The 23,875-nt window shown below is 37.2% G+C and overlaps 1 protein-coding gene across 7 annotated transcripts in view; it reads left to right on the forward strand.

The window, feature by feature from the left end:
* Positions 1-20,465, forward strand: part of PRPF4B (pre-mRNA processing factor 4B) — a 43,264-nt gene extending 22,799 nt beyond the window's left edge. Inside the window, exons 7-17 of one of the 7 annotated variants that reach the window (XR_009211400.1) lie at positions 2,781-2,854; positions 4,570-4,660; positions 5,291-5,438; positions 7,160-7,297; positions 8,204-8,357; positions 11,811-11,925; positions 12,517-12,668; positions 14,213-14,299; positions 15,903-16,638; positions 17,705-17,791; positions 18,566-20,465. Coding sequence is in view for 1 of the 7 variants with exons in the window: in XM_032141501.2 (XP_031997392.1) it covers positions 2,781-2,854; positions 4,570-4,660; positions 5,291-5,438; positions 7,160-7,297; positions 8,204-8,357; positions 11,811-11,925; positions 12,517-12,668; positions 14,213-14,299; positions 15,903-16,106 (1,163 nt within the window). In the remaining 6 variants the exon portion in view is untranslated. Of the gene's footprint in view, positions 1-2,780; positions 2,855-4,569; positions 4,661-5,290; positions 5,439-7,159; positions 7,298-8,203; positions 8,358-11,810; positions 11,926-12,016; positions 12,179-12,516; positions 12,669-14,212; positions 14,300-15,902; positions 17,192-17,704; positions 17,792-18,565 lie in introns of those variants that run through there. The other 6 variants (XR_009211401.1, XR_009211399.1, XR_009211398.1 and 3 more) reach the window with 6 other exon arrangements.
* Positions 20,466-23,875: the final 3,410 nt, after the last annotated feature.

The raw sequence follows: 23,875 nt of genomic DNA on the forward strand, positions 1-23,875 counted from the left end.
ATTAGTTCACATATCCTGAATAGTATACTGAACTCTCACATATCATTACCTTTTGTTTTGCTTGCTATTTTAAAGCAAATCCAATTATGATTTTATTCCCCCTCTGAGTACTTGTTTATATCTCTGTCAGTTAAGAACATTAATGTTTTTAAACATTAAATAAGAGGTTTCCACTTTTTGGTTACCCCAAAAGATAGTGTGTATAGGAAAGGCAGGGTAAATACATGTTTATTATTTTCTTTATTTACCAGTTTTTAGAATAGAGTTGGTGCCTAGCAACCTCCAGAGATACCTAATGAGATTTTGACTGTTTTGTTAGGTGTTCGTCGTTTGGTGTCATTATGTGCTTGATGTGTTTCGATCTGGTGCTGTTATTTTTCTTTCTGAAGCTCAGATTGGTCTCTGTAACTGGGTTGGGGAAAGGAGCCCTTTTTCAGTTGATTTCTCTTGTCCTTTTGGCCCAGCCCTTTAGTATTCAATATAGCTTTCTTACTTTCTAGGACAGGAACCAGCAAACTTTTTGTGTAAAAGGTTAGGTAGTAAATGGTTTAGCCTTTAGTAATTATATTGGCCTTTTCCTCTACAGTTGTTCCATATAGTGAACTTGTTGGAGGGCAGAACCTGCCACAGACAATATACGGTTATTATAATTATTATTGGGTTTCACCGTGTTAGCCAGGATGGTCTCGATCTCCTGACCTCGTGATCTGCCCGTCAGCCTCCCAAAGTGCTGGGATTACAGGCGTGAGCCACCGCACATGGCTGACAGTACATTGTTGAACGGACATGGCTACGTTCCAGAAAAAACTTTGTCACTGAAATTTGAATTTCATCTGATTTTCACTTGCCACAAAGTATTCTGTTATTCCCCCCCGCCGAACACTTACAAATGTAAAATAGGCCATACAGAAAGAAGCAGCCCGCTAGATTTGGCTCACAGTCTGTATATAGTTTACTGACTCCTGTTCTAGCAAGATACACAGATTTATCTTGTGCATGTCCTGCCCAGAGCAGAATCAGCTATTTCTCCAAGGATCCCTGGTTCCATTTAATAGGAAATGCCATTTAGACATCACAGCACACTTACTAGTGTCTGTGATTTCTGGGCCTTTGCACTGGACAAAGTTAAGAAGTAGACACTGTTTTGGAAAGGGGGAGTTTACACAGATATTGCCAATTTAAAATTGAGATTGTAGGGATTTATTAACTTAAGATTTTATATTTCTATCTCTTATTACAGTGAAAAATTTAGTTCTTAACATGATTACTGATAGGTTATCTTGAAACTTATACACATAAGACATCAGTATGATTATCGTTACTAAATGTACTAACTGTGGCTTAAAAGTTCAGTGGTTGTATTTAGGGTACATTCTAAGTTGTATAGGCAGAAGAATTCTCTGTCTTTTAAAATCGTTTGAAATCTCTTTATGGTATGCCACAAATTTGATAGGCTTAGGTTTATTTTCATTTGCTTTTGATTTTTAGGAATCATCTTTTTTTTCTTAATAATACATTCTTGCATGTATGCATGTATGGGTGTATATGTTGTATCCTACCTACACACACAAAACCAAACTATACATACTTAGATCAATATGCTTTTCCTCACTCATTTTTATAGGCTCTGCCATAGTTTATTCAGTCAGACTTTGATATTTGAATTGTGTCCAGTTTTTGCCTATTCATTGGGTACTGATTATAATGGCGTTGTGCATTAAGTCATTCTTTAATTCTTGGCCACTGTATTTTACGATAGTTCCCTAGAAATGGGATTGCTGGGTCAGAAGAGGGAGTGAATATATAATTTTGCTATGTATTACCAAATTCCACTCTTTTATAAGGGTTGTACCATTTTGAGGTCTTTCTGAGTGCTTGTATATCCAGAGCCTTGTTAACAGAATGTTGTTGTACTTTTGGATGTTTAGCTAGTATCAGAGGTCAGAAATTGATAACTCATTGTAGTTTTAATTTGCATTTCCCTTAATGTAAGTGATAATGAGCGTGCATTCATATGGTTAAAGCGACTGGATTTTTTTTTCTAGAAAATCCTTTTATTTTTTAGCCAAGTTTTCTATGGGCTTATTGGACTTTTAAAGGGAGAGATACATAGAGATTTAGATAGTGGAAATATTAACCTTTTGAGATTTAAGGTGTAAATAACATTTTTTAAAGATGAGCTTTTATTTTAATATAAAGTCATTGTTTAGCTATTAGCTTATTCATGTAAACTAAGAATAGTAAAAGTTAACATTGGGTCTTTCAACTTTTTTTTTTTTTTTTTTTGAGCCAGAGTCTAATTCTGTCGCCCAGGCTGGAGTGCAGTGGCGCCATCTCTGCTCACCGCTACCTCCCTCTCCCGGGTTCAAGCAATTCTCCTGCCTCAGCCTCCCAAGTAGCTGGGATTACAGGCATCTGCCACCATGCCCGACTAATTTTTGTATTTTTAGTAGAGATGGCGTTTCGCCTTGTTGGCCAGGCTGGTGTCAAACTCCTGACGTCAGGTGTTCCACCCACCTCCGCCTCCCAAAGTGCTGGGATTACAGGCGTGAGCCACCATGCCCGGCCAGTCTTTCAACTTTCTGAAATGCACTCTGTTACTAAAAAGTGAATTATGTGTCATAAATGTTAATAAAGTGATTCTAAATTGAATACTGTTGGGAAACTGATGTGCAAGAGGGCAAAAACGTTTGAATTACTATTAATGACTTTCCATTCACTTATTTTGTGTTTTAAATCGTCTCTTCACTTTTCAAACATTAATGCTAATTTCCTTTAAGGTTCATCTCAGAAGAAGTTGTTGGCACCTGATATGTTTACAGAATCTGATGATATGTTTGCTGCGTATTTTGATGTAAGTTATTTTAAATCAAGTGTTAAAACAAAAAAAAATAACAAATATATGGGTGTGTATATACATATAGAGAAAGAAGAATAAAGCAAATATAATAAATATTTTGAACAATGTGGGTGAAAGGAATCTGAAAACTCTACTAGTTTTGCATCTTATAGGTCTAAAATTAATGTCAAAAATTTTAAGACAGGTATGGCAGAACAATTTGAGAGCTTTATAAAAGTCAAACACCAAATGATAAACATGTAGTCATTTGTACAGTATTGTGTATTTAAATACATACACGTACATGTGGTAGTTAGGTGCCATAAGAAGATACCGGTATTTTCTAGGTCTTTATTAGAATAGACTCCACTTTGGGGCCTCTATATTATATTAGTAGGTGATTGAGAACTTATTAATAGAATTTATTGAAGAATTGGAAATGTTACAAGGAGTAGATTAAGAAATTTTGGTGATTTCGCCATTTTTTTCTTAAATTTTTATCAATGCCTTATGTTGGAAAAGTCTTAAACTATGAACATGGTCAAACTTGGGGACATTTTCAATATAAATTTCAAAGGACATGAGAAATAAGAGGCCTTCATAAGAGGAGGTAGAGAAGATAAATGTAACAGGGAAAATAAAAATGTGGTAAGATAAATAGTCATGTATATGTATGTGTACACACACACACACACACACAGCAATGGGAACACCAACATATAAATGAATTAGGAGAGGATGAAATGAGTATTGACCCAATTTTGGTGTCAGTACTCATTTGCTTGGTTGATATTGAAGAGTCTTCTGGGTATCTCGGAGAGTAAGGTGCAATAAAGAATCATCAGAAGGGCCTGGCGCGGTGGCTCATGCCTGTAATCCCAGCACTTTGAGAGACCCAGATGGGTGGATCACGAGGTCAGGAGATCGAGACCATCCTGGCTAACACGGTGAAACCCCGTCTCTACTAAAAATACAAAAAAATTAGCTGGGCGTGGTGGCGGGCACCTGTAGTCCCAGCTACTCGGGAGGTTGAGGCAGAGCTTGCAGTGAACAGAGATTGCACCACTGCACTCCAGCCTGGGCGACAAAGCAAGACTCCGTCTCACAAAAAAAAAAAAAAAAAAAAAAGAATCATCAGGAGTACCATATATTCTTATTTTTCAATTTTCCACGAAGTGTCAACTAGCGCAGCCAGTGACTTACTACATTTCATGCATGTATGGGAAGAACACAAATGATATAACAGCTATAGAAATTTGTATCTGGTTTTGAGTTATTTTCTTTTTTTTCTCTTTTGTTTTGAGATAGGGTCTCACTCTGTCCCAGACTAAAGTGCAGAGTGCAGTAATTAGTGACATCATGGCTCACTGCAGCCTTGAATTCCTGGGCTCAAGTGATCTTCCTGCCTCAGCCTACCAAGGAGCTGGGGCTGCAAACACACGCCACTACACCTGGCTTTTTTTTGTTTTTTAATCTTTAGTAGAGAAGGGGTGTCACTGTGTTGCCCAGGCTGGGAGGGTTTTTTTTTTTTAGTGTTATTTTGAATCAAGATACTTTGGTCTCATGTTTCAGCTATGTTGTATTTACATAAGTGATAGTAAGAGTTTATTTAATTTGGAATAAAATGCTTTTATTAAATTATATATGGTGTTACCCTTTTGTGTTTTAAAGGAGGTGCTTTAAATGTCTGACAAGTGGGTAAACTGTTTATGTTGCCTCTTTAATTTCAGAGTGCTCGTCTTCGGGCCGCTGGCATTGGAAAAGATTTCAAAGAGAATCCCAACCTCAGAGATAACTGGACTGATGCAGAAGGCTATTATCGTAAGTTCACATTTTATATTAACTTTAGAGTTCATTGTAACACCATGCAAAAGCATGCTGCTTGATGCAATCACAGATTATTGGAGAACTCTAAAAAATCACATCACAGTGCCATCTTTAAAAAATGTGGCACATCCAACAGCTTCATGAACTCGTGTGTATTCTAAAAGCAGCCCAGAAACATCACAATTGGAGGTGAGGTAAAATCTTGATGTACAACCTAAATATATTCAAAATTATTTTCAGCCATGAGATAGTCTTCCAGAAGGAAGGGGTACGTCACTTATTCGTCTTGATCTGAAACCAAGAAAAACGACAAACAGGAAACTTTGGATGCCAGTCATGCGGTATTTGTCATGCGGGACTGCAGTTGGAAAAACTTACTCAATGTTAAAATCACCAGCAGTTGATAGGACAACAGGAACTCTTCTAGTGATCTGAAGTAGGCATGCAGCTTCTAACCACACTCTGATAGAGTGATCAGTGGAGGCATGGCTTTGATTCTTCATTGTGTCTAGGAAACCAAATAGTAGAGATTTAACACCATTTTTAAGTGACTGCACTGTGTTTCCTACTTTCTGATTCTATTTATTATAGTCAGAATTCTGATTTTTCAATTTGCCTTTTTAGGTGTGAACATAGGTGAAGTCCTAGATAAACGTTACAATGTGTATGGCTACACTGGGCAGGGTGTGTTCAGTAATGTTGTACGAGCCAGAGACAACGCAAGAGCCAACCAGGAAGTGGCTGTAAAGATCATCAGAAACAATGAGCTCATGTAAGTGCAGAAGACAGTACAGATATTCACAGATGAACATATTTTTAAACTATTTTTAAAAGGTGATACATGATACAATGTGTAAAACAAGTATTGCAATTATAAAGTAATGGAAACAGTTGTTTTTGACTGGATTTTAAAATTATAGCCATATGTTATATGTACTAGAACAATAGGCTGATTATTTTTAATTCATTTCAGTGCATTGTAGTACCTACTATATGCACCAATAACAACTTAAACTCCTTCCTTCTATTGCCTGTCTTATGCCATCCTTTGCTTTATCTTAAGACGAGTTGAGAAATGAAAGGATCATATTGATCAGCTGTCACTATGGTGACCTGCAAAAAAGTGAAAATTTATCAGAGTGATGAGAATCTGTCTTTTTTTAATTTGTTCGTGTTTTCCTCCAATAGAATAGTTAATTGCCATACCTGTATGTTTTAATACCACACACTGAGCTGGTATTAAAATGAATTTAATGTTTTTGAAATGTTAGAAATAAGTGTTAAGTTTAGATTGCCCTAGGCTTAGAAAGGACCTTGTTTTGATGGGAAGCCCCAACTTCTGTATTTAGCCGCTTACTATAAAATGTAGCTTATTGACAAATTGTAACAATTTTCTCAGATAACCAAGTGTTAAAATTTGATAAGGCATCCATTACTATGTTCTGTTTTTTTGTTTGTTTGTTTTGAGACAGAGTTTTGCTCTGTCACCCAGGCTGGAGTGCTGTGGCACGGTGACATGATCTCAGCTCACTGCAACCTCCGCCTCCTGGGTTCGAGGGATTTTCCTTCCTCAGCCTCCCAAGTAGCTGGGATTACAGGCACCCACCACCACGCCCAGCTAATTTTTATATTTTCACTAGAGACAGGGTTTTGCCATGTTGGCCAGGCTGGTCTTGAACTCCTGACCTCAAGTGATCCACCTGCCTCGGCCTCCCAAAGTGCTGGGATCATAGGCATGAGCCACTGCACCTGGCCCATTACTGCATTCTTAAAGGAACCAAGACTAGTGTGCAGTGTGGTTCCATTTTTGTTAAAAATAATGTCAAGATGTGGGTTTTGTTTTGTTTTTTTGTTTTTGTTTGTTTGTTTGAGATGGAGTTTTGCTCTTGTTGCCCAGGCTGGCATGCAATGGTGCGACCTCAGCTCAACTGCAAACCCTCTGTCTCCCGGGTTCAAGCCATTCTCTTGCCTCAGCCTCCCGAGTAGCTGGGACTACAGGCACCCGCCACCACCCTTGGCTAATTTTTGTATTTTTAGTAGAGACAGGGTTTTGCTCTGTTGACCAGGCTGGTCTTGAACTCCTGACCTCAAGTGACCCACCCACTTCCACCTCCCAAAATTCTGGAATTACAGGCATGAGCCACTGTGCCTGGCCTATTTTGAGATAAAATATACAAGATTGATATTCCTTCAGGCAAAATCAAAATTTTTTAAAAATCAAAATAAAATGGGTTTGTTCCTCAATGTTTCTGTTTTGTGCAGTGATTATTTTGGAAATTAACTCTATGTATGATAATGATAGTTGACTAAATACAAAGTATTTTGTGAATGATATATGGAGACACCATTACTCAGTAGATTTATTAGTACTTAAAAATATAGACTCCTCCCACACATCACCTGATCATCAGACTGGGGTTAGCAAATATATTATTTAGTGCTCCTAAATTCTGTATATATTCAATTTTAACCCAATTTTTTTTTTTATTTTAGGCAAAAGACTGGTTTAAAAGAATTAGAGTTCTTGAAAAAACTTAATGATGCTGATCCTGATGACAAATTTCATTGTCTGAGACTCTTCAGGCACTTCTATCACAAACAGCATCTTTGTCTCGTATTCGAGCCTCTCAGGTACAATGTCAAAACCTGTGCATTAAATTGAAAATTTAACTTCTTCATCTTTACCATCTCATTTTGGATAAATGCTGTAACAGATTTTCTGGGTATTTGATTTGTTTTATCCACACAGCTCTGGTTTTTGTTTTTTAACTTGCGGTTAACAGCTAGTCTTTGTTGTTGTTGTTGTTGTTGTTGTTGTTGAGACAGTCTCGCTCTGTTGCTCCGCCTGGAGTACAGTGGTGCAGTCTTGGCTCGCTGCAACCTCCACCTCCCGAGTTCAAGTGATTCTCGTGCCTCAGCCACCCAAATAGCTGGGATTACAGATGCACACCACTACACCCGGCTAATTTTTGTATTTTTAGTAGAGACAGGGTTTCACCATCTTGGCCCGGCTGGTCTCGAACTCCCGACCTCAATTGATCTGCCCACCTTGGCCTCCCAGAGTGTTGGGGTTACAGGTGTGAGCCACCATAATCACAGCTAGTCTTTTGAATCTTGAATCTACAAATGTTAGTTGACTATACTGTATACCAGGCACTACTCTCATGGAGCCCATAGGTCAACAGAGAGTCTCTTAAAATGAAATACTTCAAGGAAGGAATTTTTATCTTCAACAGTATGGCTTTGTTGTGTTTTCAGATGTGAATCTATTCTAAAGTCGAAATGGGAGTTTTACCTTGCATATCTTTCTTCCTACCTATTTAGAAAATTGAATTTATTGGGAAACTGTGTTATATACATACAATTTGATATGCTCTCCTTTCAATATAAAATGATTTATCAAATGTGGGGGTGGTTCTTACATATTTTTATTTTGCACTTGATTTTACTTTATGCTTGCAAATGTTTTTGCCTTTTTATATTTCCATTTTGCATTTTAACTCCTTTTTTTTCCTTTTTTTAATTTTCTCCTAAAAGTATGAACTTACGAGAGGTGTTAAAAAAATATGGTAAAGATGTTGGTCTTCATATTAAAGCTGTAAGATCCTATAGTCAGCAGTTGTTCCTGGCATTGAAACTCCTTAAAAGATGCAATATCCTACATGCAGATATCAAGCCAGACAATATCCTGGTAAGTCAAACAGCCAAGCTGCGCTATACATCTTGAACATACATTTCACTTCTTACTAGCAATAATATTATTACTATGAGAAATGACATCTTAGAAACATAGTTCAGTATATTAATAACCTATTTCAAATGACTAATAATTTTTTCTTGGAAATCGGACAGTGAAATTTTATTGACAAGTATGAAGAAAAAGGAAATGTGCAATTGTCCCTTTTTTTTCCTCTTTTGACTGATGGATTTAAAGTATGCACCAATCCTGGAATGCTTCACTGTAGTAATGAGTTTCTTCTGTTATCTTTAGAAAAGTGCTGCACATGTTGCTGTTTTGAAATAAGGAGTGTCCGTACTCTTCTGTTTGCTAATTTTATAGCGCCCTAAGCTGTGGCTCCTGGGGCCTCAAACACAATAAAGCTCAGTTGTGGTTAGGTATTATATTTAAAGGCATTGCTTTTGAAGTTTATTTTATTTTATTTTTAAACTTTCAAGTTCAGGGGTACATGTGCAGGCTTGTTACATAGGTAAACTCGTGTCATGGAGGGTTTGTACCCATTTTTTCTGATCCTCTCCCACCTCTCACCCTCCAGCCTCTGACGGACCCCAGTGTGTATTGTTACCTTGTGTGTCCATGTGTTCTCACCTTTTGAAATCTTAATCCTCTTCGACTAGTGACTTCTGGTGGTAACATGCAGATTTCACAATGTATATGTTTTTGAAATTTTGAAATACATACATATTATCATAGTGATGTGATTAATGCACACACACACACACACACACACACACACACACACACTCCTCCCCTCCCCGGCCCCATTACTTCACCCTGTTTTGTGGCCTTCAGTTTGGGGCGTGTTCGCAACTTGGAGAATTCCAGCTTATCTGCTAGTAACATTCTGCATTTCATTTTTTTAAAATGGGTTCTGTTTGTCAACTCTCCTACAGTTGATGCCTAGGAGAGATCCTGAAGACTAAAAGCTAAATGTGTGAGGTGTTCTTTATTGGGAACTCTTGGAGCTATAACAAAGTAAATACTTTTGATTTTTTCTTTTGTTTTTTGTTTTGTTTTGTTTTGAGGCAAGGTCTTGTTCTGTCACCCAGTCTAGAGTGCAGTGGTGCCATAATGGCTCACTGTAACCTCCAGCTCCTAAGCCCAAGCAGTTCTCCTGCCTCCGCCTCACCAGTAGCTGGGACTACCCACAGGCACATGCCACTATGACTGCCTAATTAAAAAAACATTTTTTTAGCGATGAGGTTTGGCTGGTCTCAAACTCCTGGGCTCAAGCAATCCTCCTGCTGCAGCCTTCCAAAGTGCTGGGATTATAGGTGTGAGCTACCATGCTTGGCCAAAATAAATTCTTTAAAAAATGGTGATCTCATTAAAGTTTAAGGAGTTTTTTCTTTAATCAATAACTAAGCTATTTAATTCATATTTCTCTTTTTCTTTTTTGTTAATATCTTAAAATATTTCTTTCCAGACAACCACATTAGTAATGAGGTACATTCCATTTTTATGTTTGGTCTGAATTATTATTGTATTGTATATCTAATGTAACTTGGAGTTAGGGGAGCTGAGTGATTTCATTGAAATTGGTAGGTACATTAAAAATGAAGTGTAAATTTGTGTGGCCAATTTCATAGTTGATTTTTACCTCAGTTTTTTTTATGCGACAAGAGCCTTGCCCTGTCACCAGGCTGGAGTGCAGTGGCGTGATCTCGGCTCACTGCAACCTCCAACTCCCTGGTTCAAGCGATTCTCCTGCCTCAGCCTCCGGAGTAACTGGGATTACAGGCAGGCGCCACCACGCCCAGCTAATTTTTGTATTTTAGTAGAGACGAGGGTTCACATGTTGGCCAGGATGGTCTTGTTCTCCTAACCTCGTGATCTGCCCGCCTCGGCCTCCTAAAGTGCTGGGATTGTAAGTGTGAGCCAATTTTTTGTTTTTTAATTGTGAAATACATGGTTCATGTCAAAGAATATGCAAAACATGTACAATTTAAAAGGTCATTTACAGTGAGTGTCTTTGTAACCATTGTGGAGGTTAAAGAATAACACATTTGCCAGTGTCACAGAAGAAACTCTTGTTTTTAAAACCTAATGCTAAACTATTATAGGTTTTCACATACATTTAAGAAATGTTTTCCCTTCTTCCTGGGGAAGGAAAAAATAGACCTTAGTGACGGAGCTGATTTTTGTTACTGAAAATCCAAGGCCTTTAGCTCGTCATTTCAGGTGTCAGTGTGGTTTAATTACCACATTCCTCATGACAGGAGTAGAAGTTGTGTAACAAACTGAAGTGCATATGAGTATGGATACCCTGCTATTATTTAAGGCATTTTAACCAGCCCAAGAGTTCCACTGATAGATTCTAATTTTAAAATGGTTCTTAAATTTTCTGTGGGTATTGAAACTGCTTAAGTAGCTGAATTCCGCTTATACTTTAAAAAGTTTTCAAATAACTTTTCTATTTTAAGATGCTTTTCTGATTCCCAAGATGAAAAGAATAGTAATCAATGTGGGAGTTAAAAATAATCATTTCTGTTCCTATTAATAGCTTAACTCTGGATATCATTTATAATAGTCCAGTCTCCCCATAGAGACTGCCTAAGGCTAAAGTGTTATGCTGCTTTGGGGTGGGAGCAGTAGGCCAAGTTCAAGTCCCAACTCAGAATTTGTGTGTGTCTCTTTTGAAGGGGGGAAGGGACTCGAATATGAATTATCTTCACTTGTTAATCCTGAACATGCTTCTGACTCATGAGTGGCAGCAGTCATGGGAGCACCTCCAGCCTTTCTCAGCAGATGTCACTATTACTGTGTATGTTGAAGTATTTACAAAGGAAAAAAGAAACAAATGACTAATACAGAGTTCATGTTTATCAGTTTTGCCAGATATGTTTAACATTTTCTTGACTAATACCTTCTTTATATTTAAGGGATTTAATATTTTTTGGACTTGAAGTGATTGCTAAATTTGGGATGATATAGCAGCTTCGGATGAAGAATATTTTGTTTTTGTCCAAGTTTAGTCTGAATCACCCTTCTACTTTCATTGCCATCGTAATTCTCTGGCAACTGAAAGTTAAGTCTGATTCCTTAGTAATAAAACTTGACTTTATTCAGGTATTTAGGGTCTTTTTAGAAGATGCTTTGCTTCATGAAATTAGATTTTTCTCTCAGTACCCCACCCTTTTAAAAATGCAGTTGTTAAAATTAAATATACTTTGTTTGCAGTATCCATTTCCTCACTGAAAACAGTTTTTACCCATTGTAATGAATATTTGCATATTAACTTTTCATAGGAAATTGAATTAAAAATAAATAGAAAAGGAATTTTTAAATGAGTGTCTTTGTTCTCAGTATTGGAATTAATAAAACTTTTCAAAGCCAATAATTTTTATTTATTTGTATTAATTATTCCTGGCTTGAATTAAATTCCCTTGAAAAAATGTTTTGCAGGTTAATGAATCCAAAACCATTTTAAAGCTTTGCGATTTTGGGTCGGCTTCACATGTTGCGGATAATGACATAACACCTTATCTTGTCAGTAGATTTTATCGTGCTCCTGAAATCAGTAAGTTTCTTAATGTTCTTTGCCCTGGGCCATCATATGTGGTGGAAACCGCATACTTAATGTCTAAGCACTGTTTTCCATCACACTTCAGCAGCTGCACGAGTTCATTCATGAGGAAGGGAACCGTAGCAAGTTCATCCTCCTCAGGTGGAATGAAGGTAGTTGTGACAGGAGTCTTGATCATGTCGGGCAAGAGTAGCAAAACAGTTGTGGAAAATCCTCGACTTTAGAAGACTGCTCTTGATTATTCAAGGTCTGATTATCACATTTATGGATTGTATGGGACCTTTGTTTTTTCCTGTTGCCTTGGTTGAGGCTGATTAGCACCTCCACCAAAGGCGAAATGAGAGAAGGAATACATATTTTCTTTTGCCCTTTAAGTTCCTCCCCCACACCTCCATGTTTTAAGGTTTTTAAGTTTGAGTCTCTATTAAGAATTAGTGGGAAAGAACACAAAACTAATTGTCAAACTAAGGCATGAAGATTGTGGTTACAGTCCAAGCTAAGGTAGCCCCTCATTAGTGGAAATAAAAATTAATAGTTGTCAGTTTTCTTTATCCTCATATATTAAAACTTTGATTTTGTTTTCAGTTATAGGTAAAAGCTATGACTATGGTATAGATATGTGGTCTGTAGGTTGCACCTTATACGAACTCTATACTGGAAAAATTTTATTCCCTGGCAAAACCAATAACCATATGCTGAAGCTTGCAATGGATCTCAAAGGAAAGATGCCAAATAAGGTAAGACATTAGCATGAGCTTCTTTAAGGTCTTAGTTTCTTATAAACTGACAAGACTGCTGACACTTGCTCACGACTAGTGAGCTATAAAACAAAAATTTCAGAAAGGTGGGTAGATGGCTATCATGATTTCTTAGGGTCTTTCCCTTTTCTGGTGTTTTAAATTAGTGGTTCTAATCAGCCAAGCGCTAAGGATAAGTGAACTTTTTCAATGATGGACAGAGAGCAGGACTATTTTGGGGATACACCCTTATTGGTAAAAGTTTCAAAATGTTTGGAAGACAGAATGGAAAAAGATGTAGATCGAATTAGGTAAAATACAAGAACGTGCTTAGTGGTCAGAGAATGAATAGGTGAATATTAGATATTGTAAGAGGAACTGGATGTTAATTAATTTATTAAAGATTGGAGGTTATTTGAGGAAGTAAGGTACCTTTCTTGGTTTCTTGGTTAGAAAGTTAGTATCTTTCTAACTCACCCCTGATACTTCAGCTGTAATGCTAGTTTCTGTTTAACATGAAGCAAGAATGTAAGCATTTATTAAAGTATCTGAGGGCCATAACTTAGCTTTTTTGAGACGGAGTCTTGCTTTGTCGCCCAGGCTGGAGTGCAGTGGCGCAATCTCAGCTTACTGCAAGCTCCGCCTCCTGGGTTCATGCCATTTTCCTGCCTCAGCCTCCCGAGTAGCTATAGGTGTGAGCCACTGCGCCTGGCCGTAACTTAGCTTTTTAAGATTTCAGCCTATTTGCTGAATTTCTAAAAGATTTACACATTTTTCGTACAGGTCAGAAGCCTGTATGGTTTTCAAGTGTGTTTTGTTTTTGTTTTTGTTTTTGTTTTTTTTTGTGGCTGGATCTTGCTCTGTGTCCCAGACTAGAGTACAATTATAGCTCACTGCAGCCTCGAACCGAACCCCTGGGCTCAAGCAATTCTCCTGCCTCAGTCTCCAATGTAGCTGGGACTACAGGCATGTGCCACCACACCTAGCTAATTTATTTAATAATTTTTTTGTACAGGTGGAGTTTCACTATGTTGACCAGGCTGATTTGTACATATTGTCCAAATTCTATTAGGTTGGACTTTTTTTAGAATAAGTTACATAAAAATGAGCTATGTTGGTATTAGTTTTAATGAAGTCTGACCTGTATCATATTAGGGCTGTTGGAACATAATCAGTAAAGTGGCATTAGGTTTCCTAACTGCCAAGGAGAAAAAACTTGAGTTCTGTAATATTTTTAGGAAGAAATAATTTAAAGTCTTTGTTGACTCTCCAATTTTAAATAGTGAAAGCACAATTTGATGTTATAATTGTTTTAAGTCACTGCCTGGACAAATATAATTTCATGTTATTAAGTAGTTTTAGGTAAAGCGTTGGTATTTGCTTTTCCAAAGATGTTACTGAGTTCCTGGGATCAAGGGAATCTGAGATCAAGCAAACCTACAGAGACTAAATAACATACTTATTTGACTTATTGTATATTAATTGTTAGTAGGTCAGACTGTTTCATAATAGTTCAAAACCCAAGGTTTGGTTTTGTTTTGTAGATGATTCGAAAAGGTGTGTTCAAAGATCAGCATTTTGATCAAAATCTCAACTTCATGTACATAGAAGTTGATAAAGTAACAGAGAGGGTAAGTGTTTTAAATGCAGCATTCAATAGTTATTTTATTATTAATTAATTGAGTACTAAGTCATACTAGGAGCTGGTGAATTAAAAAAAAAACAAAAACACAAAAGTAAATATTTCCTTTTTGCTGTCGAGCAATTCCTAAATAAAACACATCAGGCTATGGAAAAGATGGAGGGATTTTAAAATGTTTTTCTAGCATAATTAATTTTTTTATTATAGGTCATATTTAGGCCCTCGTCACATCTTTGGATTACTTTCTTGGTCTGGCTTCCCATCCAGCTTTCTTATTGCTGCTGGAGTGATGTTTCTGAAAAATCTGATCATGTTCCTGTCCCTGCTTAAAAACCTTTATTGGCTCCCTGTTACCTATGAAATAATATTTAAGTTCCTCAGAATGACAAATCCAACTGCCTTCTTCAGTTTTCAAACGTCTTTTCAGTACACTCAGAACCCCCACCCTTCCACATTTGGCCAGAAGGCGTGCTGGTTCGGACCTTTGTGCCTTTGCTAACAGACCTCCCTGAGCTTAGTCATTTCCTGTGCTTCCTCACCCCCAACCCCCTAAAAAATGTATCATCTTCAAGCCTCAGCTGAAATACACATTCTGTGTGAGCCTTCCGAAAACTCGCAGATCGAAGTAATGATTTCCTTATTTTTGTCCCATTATCATATCATATGTCCCTGTCTTTGTCAGAGCACTTAATAACACTTCATGGTATTAAGTTATTTACATGTCTGTCACTTACCACTTCAGGGTAGGGAAAGTACAGTGCAGACAGCTAATGCTTATCTTATTGTTAATTTTCATTGCTAACTTGGAGTTGACCCTTTTTTTTTTTTTTTTTTTTTGAGACTGAGTCTCGCTCTGTCACCTGTCACCCAGGGTGAAGTGCAGTGGCACGATCTTGGCTCACTGCAACCTCTGCCTCCCAGGTTCAAGCAGTTCTCATGCCTCAGCCTCCCGAGTAGCTGGGATTACAATTGTGTGCCACCACGCCTGGATAATTTTTGTATTTTTAGTAGAGATGGGTTTTGCAGTGTTGCCCAGGCTGGTCTCAAATTCCTTAGCTCAAGTGATCCACCTATCTTGGGCTTCCAAAGTGCTGGGATTACAGGTGTGAGCCACCGCGCCTGGCCCAGAGTTGGCGTCAACTTTTTCATTTAAGTTTTTTGGTTACCTTTTAAAAAGATGTAGAGCATAGAGGAAACCACAGCAAAGTTTTAAATGAATGGATGATGATGATACAGTCATGCATCACATAACCACAGCATACACTCACACACATCTAGGGTAACTAGTATGGCCTTTTGCTTCTAGGCCTGAACTGTAAGTTGGTGGACTGAATACTGTAGGCACTTTTGCAAGTGGTAAGTGTATGTGTGTATCTAAACATAGAAAAGGGAGAGCAAAAATATGATATTCCAATCTTAAGGGGACCACTGTCATATATGCAGTCTGTCATTGCCCAAAATGTGCACTGTGTATATATATTTTGTATGTATGTATATTTTTAATATTTTTGATCGACCCCAAAACAATCTGATTTAAGTTATATATGCTTAGTAACTTATTTAGAGATACACATTTTAAAAATTATTTTTAGGAGAAAGTTACTGTTATGAGCACCATTAATCCAACTAAGGACCTGTTGGCTGACTTGATTGGGTGCCAGAGACTTCCTGAAGACCAACGTAAGAAAGTACACCAGCTAAAGGACTTGTTGGACCAGATTCTGATGTTGGACCCAGCTAAACGAATTAGCATCAACCAGGCCCTACAGCATGCCTTCATCCAGGAAAAAATTTAAACAAGATGAAGAAACTCCAAGGGTTTGAGTAAATACAAAGACTGAAGAAATTTCACAGCAGTTTATTAATGTATATAAACTTATAAATATTTCTCCAGCAAATTTGAGGAAGCATGATATATTTGAATTAACACCAAGGGTGATATTTCTTTTAGAAATGTTAGTTAATCTGTTTTGTGTCTTACGTGAAATTTCACTGTAGAACTGTTTTAAATTGCCAAGACTGCACAAAATTACAGTGCTAATGTATATGGTTGCAGTTCACATAAAGACAAAAGCATCTGTTATAAAATGAGTAGTAGTATTGGGTGGTTGATTTGTTTTTAGCAGACTTGGCTTCATTTTGGTCTTGAGATAAAATGGCCAGCATAAATGCTGTTTATATTCACGTTTTCCTAGGTGTGTGTGTGCAGGCCACAGCAGCATGCCCTTGGTGTAGTCAGTGCCGAAAGGGGTCTGTTCCTTCTTGAGCCTGCCTGCAGGGATGGTCTCCTTTTAAAGCAGGTTGTGTGCAGCATTCAGTACACTGAAGGTAAGCTAAACCATCAACATCTCTGGTGTTTTAAGATGTTATTTTATTGGAACAACTGACAAATGAGGGATGTTAGCTTTGTGGCAGAATTCCCTGCATGTGTGATAACTGATCTTGTTTTATTTTTTGGCATTGCAACTGTGGCATAGTTACAATTTCTGTTTGTTCATCACATTTAAAATTGGAAGATAACGCGCTTGATGGATAGAGCGCCTTCAGTGTACTGTTTCTTATTAACTTTACTTTTTTTAAATCAACTTGCTATAGACTTTATATACATTTTGTTAAATATAGTTCCTAGTGACATAGAAACGACGCGTAGTTTTCATTTACTAATTACAAATGTTGAGGCCTAATTCTGAAAGTCCTCATATTTAAAGGCTAGACAACGTAATGAAATTTTTAACTATTTGTATGTCATTTTGAAAGTGTACTGCTTTATGGTAAAAGTGTTTTTCATTTGTTCATTGTTTTCATTATTTGTGATCATGTTGTCTTTCAATACAGGCATAAACCTTCCACTCTTGAACAAAGCAGCTGCTTTTTAAAAGCGGTAATTGCTTCTTTACCTTTTATTTCTTTTGTAAATGAAGCTTTTCTTTAAGAATGTGACTTTAAAGTGTTGTCTATTGCATAAAACAGTTGACACTCACTTATTGTAAAGTGAAGATTGTTCTACTGCATGTGAAGTGGGCCATGCAGATTTCTGTATGTTCTCAGTATGCATCACTAGATAATAAAGTCTTTTGTGAACAAGGCATTTGTAGCCATTTTTAAAAGTTTTTGTCTTCAGTGCTGGTAAGTCAGGTAAACCATAAATAGTTAAAAGCAACCTTTTGTTTTTTTTCCTGAAAGTTTTTAATTGAAAGTATTATTAGTTAAAGATGTAAACCTAGCCAAAATGACCAGTTTATTAATAATTAGGATCCTAATTATTTCAAAAAATCCTACAAATATTGTCAGCTTTCAGTGTAGTGAGATTATTCCTGTAGGTTATGGGGTATAATTCAGGATTTAACTAATGTTTCTGCTATTTTCTCACTTTTCCTTTTGATGGTGCGGAAAGAGAAAAAGGAAAACGGGGCACAGGCCATTCGACGCCTTCTCCAAGGGGTCTGATTTGCTGAGACACCAGCTTCACCTTCTTAACAAGGTTATTTCTGACAGCATGTGTAGATAAACATTTAGCAACAATTTAAGACAAAATCGTGTAAATCAGCTTGGTTTTGCAACACAAAGGAATTTGTATTATTAACATGGTAGAAGAGAATTTTTCAGAAATACATGTAATCTTTGCTGTTTGGGGGGTAAAATTAATGCTTGTCTCCCTGAGGAATATGGAAAATAATCAGATTTTAGGGGTTTAAATAATATTTTAAAATTGTAAATGGGATTTTTTTATTCACCCAGGCACCTAATTACAACAAGCATGCACATTTTGGTGCATTCAAGAATGGAAAATCAGAATAGCAGCATTGATTCTTCTGGTGGGTTTTGCTCCATTTAAAGACATGAAATGAACTACAGCCAGGAAGGTGATAGATGATATAATAAGCCACCTCTGAACCTACACCCCGTCTCTTCACGGTTTAGACTTACTAAAATAAATACAAGGTGATTTTCATCTTCAGGTAGAGTGAAGCCTTTTAAATAAGGCGTCACAGGTGCAGCTATTCTACCTTAATGAAATGGGTAGTGATTTTCCCACCATTATTTATTTCGGTGATAATATGCTGCATATTCAAGTCTTCTGTAGTTATTTTCACCCAAAGTAGTTGACAATTTGATGCTTCTGGTGATGTTTATGGCTTCATTTTATATAATTTTTTAAGTAAGTTCCACTAGAAACAGTTCATCTTATACCTTCAAAACTATTACCTGTTCTTTAAAAAACAAAGTTGCTTGTTACTTGTTCTTTGTGTTTTAGGTGCAGCTCAGTGGAAGATGATGACAACCAGAAGACATGAGCTAAGGTTTCTGTCCTATAAAAGATTTATTAAAAAACAATCCTTCATTTAGTTTGTGTCGAATTTTTTAGTCTTCAGCATTATGATTTGGGTTTTATGAGTGTTTAGTATTTCGAATTACTGCTATTGTGGTGCTCATCTGTAAAGTGCTTGTTTTATCATACTTCCTGCCTCTCCCCTCCCCCAGTTCCTCCTCCCCTAAAATAAAAATAGTGGTCAACTTTAGTAATATAAAAGGCTGTTGGATGCTGAGATTCCACATAACACATGGTTGTCAAAATTGGATGTTAAGGATTCTTAGAAAAACAGCAACCACCAGAATAGCATATATCTAAAAGTAGTCTCCAGCTTTAGGCAGATGCAAAAGAATAGAAACTGGAATATTAAGAATACTGTTCAACTCCTTTAGTATCTATTCCCCAACTTACCCTTTAGAAACCTCGTTATTAACCAGTATTCCAGCCTTAAAGTAGACAAAATATTCAGAGCCTTTTTTTTTTTTTAAGGGAAATGAAAAGATGATACTGTGGGTTTTTTATACTCCCCAATTTAGCATATCTAGACTACCTATTTGAAAGGAACCCTATCAACTGTCTTATGTACGTTACATGATTTTCTTACACTCTGTAATTTTGCTGAGGTGCAATTTGGAACTCTGCAAGACCTACTAGATTGAATTTATTCAGTGAATGCTCCTTAATAAATTTGCATTCATCTTTTAGAGTGGCTGTATAGTTTTCAAATTCTATCTGCCATGAATTTTTTGCTTTTATTATACTTTATGGCAAAAGTGATATCAAGTGATTGTCAGACTTGAGGGCTCATAGAAGTCTTAGGTATGGCTCTCAAAGATTGTACAGTTTTTTCTAGGGTTGGGAGAATAGTTGAGATCTGGAAAGCATAGACATTTTTTACACTCTGGATAGACTTTATTCTTGAAGGTCATCAGAAATGCGGTTGGAATTTCGAGGTTTTAAGCAGGGGGAGCATCTTCTGTTCACCCTTAAATCGTTTTTAATATATCCCGTTTTCTTCATTCCCCGATAGCTATCTCATTTCACTCTACTTTCTCAAAATGTTGTTTTAAAATAATAGAAATGTTTTGCCATTATTAAGTACCACTTTATTCCTAACAAAAATAAGTACTCAGGACTTTTTTTTCAATATGAAATATTTATATAATGTTTTATGGTATGTGGTAGAGGAAGTAAAATGTAATGTTCTCAGTTTTGTTCCATATTTGCATTCCTCTTATGATTTACCTGTATTTTATCATTTGTAAGCAGAACTCTAGCTATATGGGTAGAAATAAAATCTCTGAGATGAAACAAAGGAATCACACATGATAAAATTTAGGCGAAGTAGTTAAGAAATGGCCATTTTGAATGTTGAAGATAGGAAAGAAGCCATATATTCAAATATGTAATTTTCCTCCTTTAGTTATAATGACATCTTTACCAATTGGGCTTCATAAATGTGTTTCTCAATAGTATCCTAGTTCCAGCATATATTCAACATGAATTATCCTTCTCCTCCTAATGGAATGTCTTCCTTATAGAAATATTCACGACAAATTCATTTGTGTTTTTTACATGTCAATAATGTATGCTAAATTAAAATGTTTTCCAGTTATTCTGATAGATGTCATTATGGCATCCTTAATTTTTCTTCTCCTTCTGTATATAGGGTAAGGGACTGTTCTGAAGAACCTTTCCATTTAGTGATCAAGATATGGAAGCTGATTTCTGAAAATGCTCAGTGTATACTCTAATTATTTATGGTACCATTTGAGTTGTAACTTGCATTTTAGCAGTGCATGTTTCTGATTGACTTACTGGGAAACTGAATAAAATATGCCTCTTATTATATTGTCTCCTGGTTTTTTTCTTTGGTTGAGTTCAGATTTTCCTCACAAACATCAAAACATTTTCAAAGCATTAGGTGCAGAACACCAAAGGGTGTATTATATTCATGTTCCTGTTACATACATTTCTGCTTTGGTTTTCCTAGTAATGGAAACAGATAAGTAATGAGCCATCTCTCGTTTTTATAACGATAAAAATAAATTGGTTCATTGCCCACATGATAGCTTGACAAATCTTGGGCTCTTTTCCTCAGTCTACCCACTCTTTATTTTCTTCTTTTAAGGAACTGTTTTTGGCTTTTCAAAACAGTGAGTAAAATAGATTCACAGTGTAGTGTGTGAATCTTAGTGCATGCAAAGCAGGATTGGAGAAAGGCAGGCAGAATGGCCTTGTGGAATGCACCCACCCACCCCATTGGAGCTAACCACCGCAGAGTGGCAGGTAGAAGCTAGTATGGTTGATTCCGGGCTAAGAAATGGTCAAATGGTACTGGCTCTGGATAGTCTTCATGTAAAGGCCCCAGTTATAATTTTGTTAGACTGCATAACTAAAGTGGCTATGAGGTTATTGTATCTGGTACATTTTAGGGAAAATAGTATGCAGGATGTATTGGTTAAGGACCTTTCACACATACTTTTTTTCTTTCTTTTTTTCTTTTTTTTGAGACGGACTCCATCTGTTGCCAGGCTGGAGTGCAGTGGCACGATCTCAGCTCACGGCAACCTCCACCTCCTGGCTTCAAGTGATTCTCCTGCCTCAGCCTCCCAAATAGCTGGGATTACAGGCGTGAGCCACCACACCCGGCCACACATACTTTCTCTAATTAGACTCAACCTCATGAAGATCCAGTGAGCTGAGAACCATCAATGACTGGAGAGCTAAACATGGGTATTTATAAGCAAACTAAGTTTTCCTGAGCGGAATTTATATGTGTTACAAACTGCCAAATGTTTTCTTATTTAAAGATAATGGTGGATGTTGACTTCCACCAAGTATGAAAAATAGCCAAATATTTTGTGTTCACGTCTCCAGTTTTGTCCACTACATATGTAGACAGTGCGTCCCACTTCACCTGTTTGAACCAGTTCTTTTTCCCCCATCAGTCTGCAGGATAAATTTGAGATGATACATCTCTAATGCCTACAAAACTTGCCACTTCTGGTCTCAGTCCCATCTCCCCATGTCCCTTCCCACTCCTAGTCTCACTGAAAGGGTTTGTGTCTGTTGCACAAACCTGTGCCTTGGCACATGCCCTGCAAGAAACAGGACATTGTTGGGAATTATTATTCCTGCACCTAACTAGTGCTAAGGAGGTTCATTCTCGAGATGGTCTGCCCTCCTGTGTCATTCTTACTTCCCTAATGTATTTTGTGAATACTTGCATATGCCAGGCACTTTTGCTGCTAGTCATTTAACCCTCACATGATTATATGAGATAAAGACAGTCTAGCCACTTTACCCATCAGAAAAGTGAAGCAAGAGAGGTTAAGGAAACTGCTGAAGGTGTTAGAGGTGTTCAGTGGCAAGAGTCTAGGTTGGAATTTAGACAGCCTAGTGACAGAGCTAGTGCTTGTAACCACTATGTCATGCGTGACAATTGGTAGCCAAGTACTACCTGCCAGGATACAGTGGTGAGCAAACAGCCATGTCCTTTCTGAAGGTTTTACAAATAAAAATTACATCATGACCCTGGGGGTGAGGGAAAGAATCCAGGTAGCTAAGGAAAGTAGAAATGAAAATGGACACAGAGGGCTTGTCAAAAAGGTTCAGTACACAAGTTAGAAGGAATTGTAAGAATTAAAGATGGTTTGTGGGAAACAGGTCATTGCAAGTTGGAATTTAGTGAAAATGTAAGTCCACTTTGGTATATACTTTTATGAGAGGGATATTATACCACTTTGGATTAATGGGACTGATTGTATGGGATACAGGTAAAATTTCATTATGCTAAGGGAGACTAACCAATTACGTTTGTTTTCTATTGCTGTGCTATATGATTCTAGAAAATTCTTTGAAATTAAAAACTAAGCATGCTGTCTGACCCCTACCTCTAAGAAAACTTTGAACCTTAAGCTACTAAAGCTGAAAAAGCTACAGTTGTTCTCTTCTGCATTTATTTGAATTATCCATTAATTCACTCATCCCTAACTCAAATATTCCATCTCATTTGCAGGGATGACACCCAAAAATTTAGTGGCTGTCTTTGTGTGTGGGGTTACGGGGGGGAAAGGCTTTTTTTTTTTTTTTTTTTTGAGATGGAGTTTTGCTCTGTTGCCCAGGCTATGGGCAATGTTGGCTCACTGCAACCTCCACCTCCTGGGTTCAAGCAATTCTCTGTCTCAGCCTCCAGAGTAACTGGGATTACAGGCACCCGCCACCACGCCCAGCTAATTTTTGTATTTTTAGTAGAGACAGGGTTTCACCATCTTGGCCAGGCTGGTCTCGAACTCCTGACCTCGTGATCCACCCGCCTGAGCTTCCCAAAGTGCTGGGATTACAGGCGTGAGCCACCATGCCCAGCCGCCTTTTACTTTTCATTTGGTACCTTTGGATAATGGTTGAAGTTTTAATCGTGTGTTTTTTTAATTTTTAGAAAAATTAATTTGAATTCACCAACCATCCACTTAAAACCCAAACACAGTATATTCCAAAATATCTGAACCTCTGATTTATGTATGTTACATCAGTCCTTTCCCTTACATCTGTCAAAGTGTGATCCAAGAACCACCTGCATTAAAATCACCTGGAATATTTGTTTATGATGTGTGTCCATGGGGCCCACTTCCAAAGATTGTGTTTCAGAGGGCCTGCAATAGAAGCTAGGACTCTATTTGTTTCCTTGATTCTTAGGGGCAGTAAAGTTTGTCAGTCATGTAGTTTTCCTTTTTCACTAGTTGAATTATGTGTTGGCTGAATGAATTTCAACTAACCAGCCTTAAGACTTCCAGCAGTGCAGAGCCTTGGAAAAAACTCTAGTAACATGACATTTTGGCTGCTCTGTGGACAGTGATCTCACGCAATTTTTCCTTCAACATTTAGAAAATACTGGATCTGAGTGGAAGAGGGTTATTTCATGCCTAAACCTGTAGTTGGGCCCCAAAGAGAACTATCTTTCATGTATATGACAAAGAAAGGCCTGGGACATAGAAAATTTCTAAAGATTTGGGAGGAGCTAGGAGGATCTAGAGGATCTTGTACATTAATTTAGCAGAACAACAACTTCTTTAGCTTTTAAGGGCCAAGTAAATGCCCAAAGGATAGGTCAAAATGATAGATCTGTGGAGATGAGGGCACAGGAAAAAAAAAAAGAGATACCAGAGTGGGAAAGACTTTAAAAAATCAACTCTTATGACTATATAACAAGAACTACAGCTGCAATAAGTCAATTATACCATTTATTGATGG

The sequence above is a fragment of the Hylobates moloch genome, unplaced genomic scaffold, assembly GCF_009828535.3.
Source record: "Hylobates moloch isolate HMO894 unplaced genomic scaffold, HMol_V3 SCAFFOLD_20, whole genome shotgun sequence".
NCBI lineage: Eukaryota > Metazoa > Chordata > Mammalia > Primates > Hylobatidae > Hylobates > Hylobates moloch.